Source organism: Oryx dammah, unplaced genomic scaffold, assembly GCF_014754425.2.
Source record: "Oryx dammah isolate SB20612 unplaced genomic scaffold, SCBI_Odam_1.1 HiC_scaffold_3, whole genome shotgun sequence".
Taxonomy (NCBI): domain Eukaryota; kingdom Metazoa; phylum Chordata; class Mammalia; order Artiodactyla; family Bovidae; genus Oryx; species Oryx dammah.
Window position 1 is genome coordinate 102,055,639 of NW_024070187.1, and position 9,050 is coordinate 102,064,688.

Sequence of the window (9,050 nt, forward strand, 5' to 3'; positions counted from 1 at the left end):
TGTGTTCTGTGTCTGGTTATTTTTGTGTGTTCTGTGTCTGGTTATTTTTCATTGAGTGCTAGACATCATGTGTGAAAAAATGTGAAGGCATATTTTGAGATTCTGTTTGATAGTATCTTCATCCAGACAGGGCTTTTCCCATTCTTCACACCAGAACTGATTCAGGGATGAGTTTCATACTTATAAGATTTGTTTGTGTCTTGGTCACTCTTATTCACAGGGCCCAGCCTTTCAGGATTCTAAGCAAAAGCCTGTAATGTTTATCAGTGTCTTTCCCCTAGCCCCTGCCCACCCCATGAGGCTGTCAAAAGCTCTGCTTAGCTTTCTATTAATACTACTTAGCTGCCACCACCACACACAGGCTCCCCCTTCACTTAGAGGGGAAATACAACCTTCAAATGTGGGCCAGCTACACTTGGTTTCTCTCCTGTCTTGAATTTTAGTCCCATGGATCCTTACAGTCTTTGGGGCTCTCAGATGCTTTCAAGTAGATCTTTTGTTACATTTTGTCTAGCTTTTCTAGTTGTTTTTACTCAAAGTTTGGTCCAGAATGTCCAAACCAGTCGGAGTCTGGGCTTCCCAGGTGGCACTAGTTAGTAATAAAGAACCTGCCTGCCAGTGCAGGAGACGTAAGAAACCCAGGTTTGATCCCTGGGTCGAGAAGGTCCTTGGAGGAGGGTATGGCAACCCACTGCAGTATTCTTGCCTGGAGGATACCATAGACAGAGGAGCCTGATGGGCTATAGTCCTTGGGGTCCCGAAGAGTTGGACGTGACTGAAGCTGAATTAGTAGCACACAGTCGGAGCCAGAGCAGCACTCTGTTTTCCCAGAGAAAACCTATTTTACTTATGAGATTTGAAGTCTGACAGGCCTGAGTTCAAATCTCAGTTGTAATTCAGTGTGATGTTGGGCAGATTACTTAACTGTGTCTGTAAAATGGGGATAATGATGCCTACTGTTGATATGAGGATAAAATCAGATAAGCAGAGTTGAATATGTGTCTGGAATAAAAGAGATGCTCAAGAAAAAAGAATAGCAACCATTACTCAGGAGGAAATTGATCTTATTCTTAGCATTTTATTTCAACCTATGATTATTGTTTTTTTTCCTGTGGCTTCTCTCCTGCCTTCATGTTTATATTAATTTTTTTAATCTAACAAATGGAGCCAATATTTACCTCTCAGGGTCTCTGGGGAAATTCAATGAAATCATGCACATAATGCAATTACCATACTGCCTGACGCAGGAGGTGTTCAATAATTGACAGCTGTGTTACTGACTGACCTTGAAGTTTGTTTGTTTGTTTGTTTTTTACTGATGACTTTCATTTTGAATTACTTGTCAACAGGCTTATTATCTAATAATGAGAACATCTTTCCAGCTCTGATCTTTTTCTAGGGAAATTACACCTGACTTTTGATCGTGGACCTACCTTATCACAGGCAGGTCGAAGACATTTTAGGCAAAGGGAATGATAACTGCAAAGACAGAGAGGAGAGCAATCCTAAAGCCCTGGGGGACTGGCAAGAAATTAAATGAGGCTGAAGCCTGAGGGAGAGGGGAGTCTAGGAGATTGTAATGATGATGTTGATGAGAACAACCATGAGAAAAAGAGCCCCGGCCCCTATTTCTCTTTTTAACTTTTATGTCTTTATTGTTCCTTTATTTTTGGCTGTGTTGGGTCTTCGTGGCTGCACTCGAGCTTTCTCTAGCTGTGGCGAGCGGGAGCTACTCTCTAATTGCAGTGCGTCGGTTTCTTATTGCAGAGCACAGGCTCTAGAGCTTGTGGGTTTCAGTGTTTGCAGTTGTGGCCCATAGAGCTCTAGAGCATGGGCTCAGTAGTTGTGGTTCACAGGCTTAGTTGCCCCATGGCATGTGGAATCTTCCCGAACCAGGAGTCAAATTCATGTCCCCTGCACTGGCAGGCGAATGCTTGACCACTGGAACCCCAGGGAAGTCCTGCCTTCATTTCTTGACTGCATACTCTGTGCAATGCATCAGCTTATCCAGTACTCACTATAAACCCACAAAACAGATCTCAACATTCGCTCCCCTTCACCTGCGAGTAAAGGTGAGGCACAGAGAGGATAACTAGCCAGGTCACACGGCTGGAGAGCTGGGGTTCCCGCCCAGGTAGCCTGGCTTGCGAGCTGGTGCTCTGGTGATCATGCATCCAGATTGTGCTAGGCCTTCATTAGGGGGGTTGAAAGTTGTCCCTCCTGCCCTCGTTGAGGTTGCAGTCTAGAGTTCGATGTGAGAAAACACCGTCCAGTGTCTGCAGCCAGCGATATTGGGCAGAAACCGATAGCCAAGCTTTTAAGGAAAGAGTTGGAGCACAAGTGGAATGAACGGACCAACCCAGGCGCATCTTCATACTCTTACGGTTCTAGGTTTCCCAGATGCTCCTCAACCTTCCTCAGAGATCTCGCCATACCATAGAGGCCGCTGGATAACCTCCTTTACTGGAATGATCTCAAGGCCACAGGATAGTTCATCGCGAAATGACAGAATGGTTGATGTAAATATCTTCGTTCAGTACTGTACATAGTACCAAGCCCGTAGGAGGCCTTGTTGAGTGGATTCGGAAAAAGAATGAGGCAGTGGGAGGGGGGCTGTTGGGTGATTTCTCTAGAAGGTCAAGCTCACACCTCGTCCATCCCCAGCATTGTATTTCGCCTGCAGCCTTGGTTCTGTTCAGTTGTAACAGGCATTGAGCAGAGCTCTCTGCCCTGCAGAAAAATAGATTGCCAGCCGTCTCTCTGGGCCAGCTTTGGGTAAGAGCTTCCCATAGTGAAAATGAACTCTAAATGACACCAGGGGATTAATGACCTAGAAGCAAAACGGGGTCATTTTTTGAAGGGCAGTAACTAAATTTGTCACATGTCACAATTATTTTATGGTTGAGCTTAAAGGAAAAAACAAAAAAGGGGAAGAAGGAGGTTGGCATCCAGTGGACACTGGCTTCCTTTTAATGAGAAGGTCACCATCTCTTGTCACTGTGAACCACACAAAAAATTTACAGAGGACATCACTCTACAGAGATACCAATGACAGTCTTCCCAGGCCTTTAGAGGACCTGGGGTTTGAGCCTTCCCCACCCCCATCTCCACTTCCATCCATAACTCAGTGCTGATGGCGTGTGTCTTGCTGAAATGTAATAGAAGCTTCCAGGCACAGAAAGTGCTCAATAAATGTTCATTACCATTGCCATCTCTTCCTTGGATAAAATGTGGGGTCAGAGGGGCTTTTACGAACATTAGAAGCAGAGACCATTTCATTGTGCTCTTGCCTCCAGCTCCCCCTGCCCTCGGGGCTGATGGCCGGTCCTGAAATATGCCAGGCTTCAGTCACCGTGGAACCAGGGCTCTCTGTGCAGTGTCTGCAAGAAAAAGCCGGAACGTCCTGGCCTGGCCTCCAGTCCGATGACCTCCTGCCGTCTCCCGAGCTCCTGAGCCCTGCACGGATCCTGGCTTTGCACCAAGAGCTTCAGCGAAGCTTCAGCAGCACTTCCCAGGTCAATAAATCACCACTGGAGTTATAAATAGAACTGGACTGTGCACTCTCTGGGGGCCATTTCCTTCACACCATAAATAATTTGAAGCAGAACTTTCAGAGAGCGTTTTAAGAAATTGGTAGCCATCAAACCCCTCATTCTGTGGCAAGTGGCTTTGCCTGTGGCTTAGGGAGCTGTGGTGATTGTCAGAGCTCAGGAGATACACTGGACCTGCAAATTCTTAGGAGCACAGCTTTGCAAACGTCCAGGCAGCAAAGGGAATATCGACTGTTCTCAAACCTACCAAGTGGCTGGCCCAGTGGCTCGCCACTGGGTGTGATCCTCATCCCCCACCCCCACCCCCAGGGCAAAATTTGACAATGTCAGTATTTTTGATGTCACATCTGGGAAGCTGCTGCTGGCATCTAGCAAGTAGAAGTCAGAGGTGCTGCTCACCACCTCCAGTGCCTGACAGCCTCCTAAAACAGAAAGAGTCATCCTGCCCATGTGTCAGCACTGCCAGGTTGGGAGGTCCTGACCTGACCTAATAGCTCCTAACCTTGCCAGCTGCAGAGAACTGTTTGGTTACCTTCCTGCCTGAGGCCCCTCCCCACGTTTTAAAAGATTTTTGTCTACCAAAGGAGATGCTTGATTGAAGTCATTATCTCTTTTACATTTTTGAACATTAAAACCACTTAGAACTTTCCAGTAAGTCCATTCATTCAACAGACATTTGTGGAATCCAGCATATGCCAGGCAATAAGATATGAGGGAGAAGGAGGTGAGATCACATTGGTCCCTGCCCTGGGGGCTCACAGGGCAACAGAGAGATGCAGGTATAAACATTTCACCAGGCACTCATGGTTAAGTGTGCCCTGGGACATAAGATGAAGGCAAGGGCTAGTTCTGCCTGGCTTGGGGGAATGGGAAGTCATTCAGGAAGGATGGCTGAGCAGAGTCCCTAAGCCCAACAAGGTGCTGAATACATGGGTGAGGTGGGGAAGGGTCTTACAGTCAGAGGGAACAGTCTGAGGCATGAAACTTCCCAGTGTGCAACCAGAGGGGAAGCAGGTGGGGCAGTCCCTTGCCAAGCCACGTGCTAAGAGTCGCTACCTCATCCCTACCCAGCACCACTTACCTCCTCCAAGAGGAGACCCTGTCCTGACCTGGGTGTAGGACCCAGGGGTAGAAGAAGAGGCGACGGGCCTTGGGTCAACGTTAGCCCAGACCCTGTGCCCCCAGCTTACTGATCAGAGACATCGTCTCTCTCCTTGGGAGGGGCTAGAGGGAAGGTCAGAGTTACCCTCCTAACTCTGTTCCCACCTGGAAGCGGCTGTCATGGGAGGCCAAGGAAGGACCAGGACAGGAAACCAAGGGCTCCCGGAGCAATAGGCAAAACCTATTGATTTTATTTTAATGTATTTTCGCTTTTTATGCTGAAATGAACAAAGAGTTCCCACACAGCCTCACCCAGCTTCCTCGAAGTTAACACCCCAGGTGCCTGACCAGAGCACAAAGATGGAAATGAATAGATTGATTTTGAGGAACCCTAGGAGGCCATTAAGACATAAGAAAAGCACCTCCAAGAGCGAGCATTGGCTCACCAGGCCGCTACCATCTTCATTAGCCCATGGGATGTGTCATGGGTCATCACGATCATCCACGGTTCCTTGGATCGGTTTACCCACGGATCTACCCATTCATTTGTTCAGTAAGCATTTGATTTAACTGCCACGTGAGTGCTGGGACCTCAGGGAGGTGCTGGGAAACAGGGAGAAAGCAGATGCCTGTCTCCAACCTCCAGGACCTCCTGGAAGATGGCCACATCACACACCGAGTCCCCAGATTGGAATGTTGTCCTCACCTTCACGATCTGAACCAGACCCGCCACCCTGTGATTGCCGATTGTGGGGCATCCTGCAGAGACCTTCACTATGCTGGTTTGCACTCGCCTCTTTTGCACTCTCCCCACTTTTTTCCTGGAACAATGCCATTCACTTTGAGCACTGGGACTACACTCTAGACAAGCTGGGAACCAGGTGACGTTGGGGTGAGCAGCCAGCCGAGCTGCAGGACCGAGCCCACCGGAGGCAGTCAAGGCCATTTCTGGTCCCCAGATACTCCCACCAGGTTCAGACATCAGTGTCCTTGAGTGCTTCCTTCCACCACTGCTCACATTCGGGGCCTCAGCAGAGAGGCCACGGGGGAAAATCCATTAAAGAAATCACAGCAGTCTTGGCAGCGTAACCTGATGATTCCACAATAAATCACAGTCTGAAGACAGGAGCCACTTAGTACCCTGAGCCAGGAGTCCCACCTGGAATGGCACTTTGGATCTCTTCACACTGGGTCACTGCTTTGTATAGTGATTCCTCCCGGTGGCACTTTTGTGAGGGCAGACTCTGGATACTTCCTGGCCTGAACCGTAGATTTCAGCCCTTGGAAGGGACCCTATGTTCCCCTGCCGCCCCAGGTGGGCCTGATGGGACCAGGGCCCAGCTTGGTCAAAACTTCCCAGGCCGGGGACAGGACCTTCCCAGGGTGACCAAGCAAGGTCAGGCAGGAACTTGACCCACCAGAGCTGGCTTGGGCCACCCCACGCTTCGGGAGTGACCCGAGGCCTCTGGAGACGAGCCAGATGGGCCAGCCTGGCCGCCTCTGCAGAAAACAATTCATCACACTGCTGTCAGCAAGCAGCAGCCGAGGCCTTCTTGGCGAAGCCCCGCTGAGCTGTGCAGAACAGGAGCCCTGCACACTGCGAGGTAAATGCACATCCCACCCCGACTCCTGCGAACAGGCCCCACCTGGGCTTTTAGGCAAATCTGACGAGAGAGTTGGCTTGGCTGGTGGCCAGGCGGTACAAGTGTTCAGTGCAGTCTCTCCCTGCACCTGATTCACTGCCGTTTGCTGCCATGCCCTTCTGGGAGGCATTTTGTTCCTGTGGCAAAGCGATCTATTGAGCAAATATTTCCCTGAGCACCTGCCTGTCGGGGCAGATGACAAGCTGGGGGCTGGGTCTCAGGAGTCCCACTCTAGGTCCCCATCCTCCAGGCTCCTGGGGGGATGGTTGCACAGATGGACCAGCTGGAGTGGCATAAGCCGGGTGTGGCAGGGAGCATGCAGGGGCCAGGGGCGCAAAGCTGTGGCTGACCAGCGAGGGAAGGGTCAGGGAGGGCTTCCTGGAAGAAGTGATGACTGAGGTGGGCCCTGGAGGTGAGTAGAGCTTGGCCAGGGAGGGAGGCCTTGTGGGTAGGGGCAATCACATGGGCAAAGGCTAGGGGTAGTCGGGGGTAGGAGATGGGAGGGGGATGGATAAAACATCTTTCTACAGTCCCCCAGTGAAAAGGGGTGCTTTTTTGGCAATCCTATTATGAGTTTCCTGTGTGATTTTACAAGGGTTGTTAGTGTGTATGCGTGCTAAGTCACTTCAGTTATGTCCGACTCTTTGCGACCCTATGGGCTATAGCCCACCATGTTCCTCTGTCCATGGGATTTCCCTAGCAAGAATGCTGAAGTGGGTTGCTGGTTGCTGTCTCCTCCTCCAAGGGACCTTCCTGACCCAAGGACCAAACCCATGTCTCTTGCATCTCCTGTTTGTTGGTATAGGAAAGACATTTTCATGTTTCAAAATTCAGAAGGCGCAGAAGCCTACAAGGTGCAAGTTTCCTTCCCACCCCTGTTCCGGGCTCCCCTCCCAAGAAGCAAACGTGAGCCCAGCTTCTTATGACTCCTTCCAGAGACACTCTGTATATTCTGCATGGTCGCCTCCCACGTGCACTCACCGCGATGGAGCATTATTACACACTCTGGCCTGTGCTTTGCTTATTTCAGTTCATACAGCTTGGTGATAATTCCACATGAGAACAAAAATTTCTCATTCATTTTCTAAACAGTTACACCGTTGGGAATTCTCTGGTGGTCCACTGGTTAGGGTGCTTCCCAGGTGGCACTAGTGGTAAAGAAGCCTCCTGCCAATGCAGGAGACGAAAGAAGTGTGGGTTCAACCCCTGGGTCGGGAAGATCCCCTGGAGGAGGGCATGGCTACCCACTCCAATGTTCTTGCCTGGAGAGTCCCATGGACAGAGGAGCTTGGTGGGCTACAGTCCACGGGGTCACAAAGAGTCAGATATGACTGAAGCAACTTAGCATGCATGCACCAGTGGTTAGGACTTGGTGCTTTCACTGCCTCCAGGGCCCGGGTTCAATCCCTGGTCAGGAAACTAAGATCCTGCATGCTGAGTAGTATAACAACAACAACAAAAATATTTTAAAGAACAGTTGCACTGTTTTCCATTGTGTGGACAGCCCTGCTTCAGTGGACATGTACATCATTTCTGATCTTTTGCTGTTAAATCCAGGACTGTCACGACGATGCTTGCCCACCCATCTCTTTACTCATGTGTAAATTCATCTGCGGCCAGATTCCTGGAATCTGGAACTTCTGGGTCAGAGCAGAGAAGCTTTTGTCACTTGGAGAGCCCTGCCCACCCCCACTCCCGGCCCCACTCTGAAGCTGCATGGTTTCACCCACCCTCGAAATGCTTGGCGGTCCCTGCCATCATGCACTCAAGGATGTGCTCTTTCATTTTACCCTTTCCTTTCTGAGCCCCTGCCATGGATGGGCCAGCATGGCTTCAGGTGGTGAACTAGACAGACAGGGCCGTGTCCTCAGGAGGAGGGGGGACATTGGGCTGAGGAGACAGCTCAGTGGACAGCACCCGCTTCCTGACCTCAGGGAGGGACCAACCGGGTTTCCATTCTGCAGGCGCATCCCTCCTTTGTTCTCTCTGATGCTGGGAGGCAGGTGGCCCAGGACCTGAGAACACCCACCCTGTTTGGACTCCCCTCACCTTACCTCTCTGTGCCTCAGTTTTTCATCTGTACAATGGGGACACAACCTAGGATGGGTGTGAGTGAGTAAAAGCACTAAAAAGAGGGGACGTGGTGAGAACACCAGGAATGCTGCTGTCGTTTCCTCTCCATGAGTGTGATGTGAAGAACCGAAATGAGGAGGAATCAGGGAAGTCGAGGGTGATGAGGAGAGGATGCCGATGCTGGTGGTGCGGGTGGGGACAGGGCTTAGGACTGCAAAGGCTCTCGGCGGAACAGCTGTAAGGAGATCGGGAGACAGTCACGGTGCTGCTGAGGGTCTGTGTGTGGTGATGCAGCCAAGCTTGTCCAGGGCTGTAAGGAGCCTGCCAGGAGCTTTTCAACACTGACGGTCACAGGAGCTCAATTCCTGCGTGGGAACTGCTGCTGTTTCCTCCAGGATCTTTGGTTCTTCTCCTTGGTCCGCCTATTCCTGGAAAGCTTCCCCATGGCTTTGAGGGTATCTTTGTCCAGGTCTTCAGGAGGCAGGCTGGGCTGTTATCTCTCACTTCCTAAAAGCCCCTGTTCATTAGCCATAAGGAAGCTCATTTGTGCTGCTTGGGCCAGTCCTTCTTGCTTCATTTGACTCTCATTAAAAATGAACAGATCTAACGTGGGCCATTCAGTATGAGCTGTGCAGCTCTGCCATCATCAGCTGCTTGCTCACTCTGTGCCTCAATTTCCTTC

General features: G+C 50.4%; 1 protein-coding gene across 1 annotated transcript in view; it reads left to right on the forward strand.

The window, feature by feature from the left end:
• Positions 1-4,560, forward strand: part of CUNH4orf50 (chromosome unknown C4orf50 homolog) — a 66,606-nt gene extending 62,046 nt beyond the window's left edge. The window contains exon 12 of the mRNA XM_040237334.1: positions 3,297-4,560. Within this exon, the coding sequence (XP_040093268.1) occupies positions 3,297-3,542 (246 nt within the window). The 3' untranslated portion in view covers positions 3,543-4,560. The remainder of the gene's footprint in view (positions 1-3,296) is intronic.
• Positions 4,561-9,050: the final 4,490 nt, after the last annotated feature.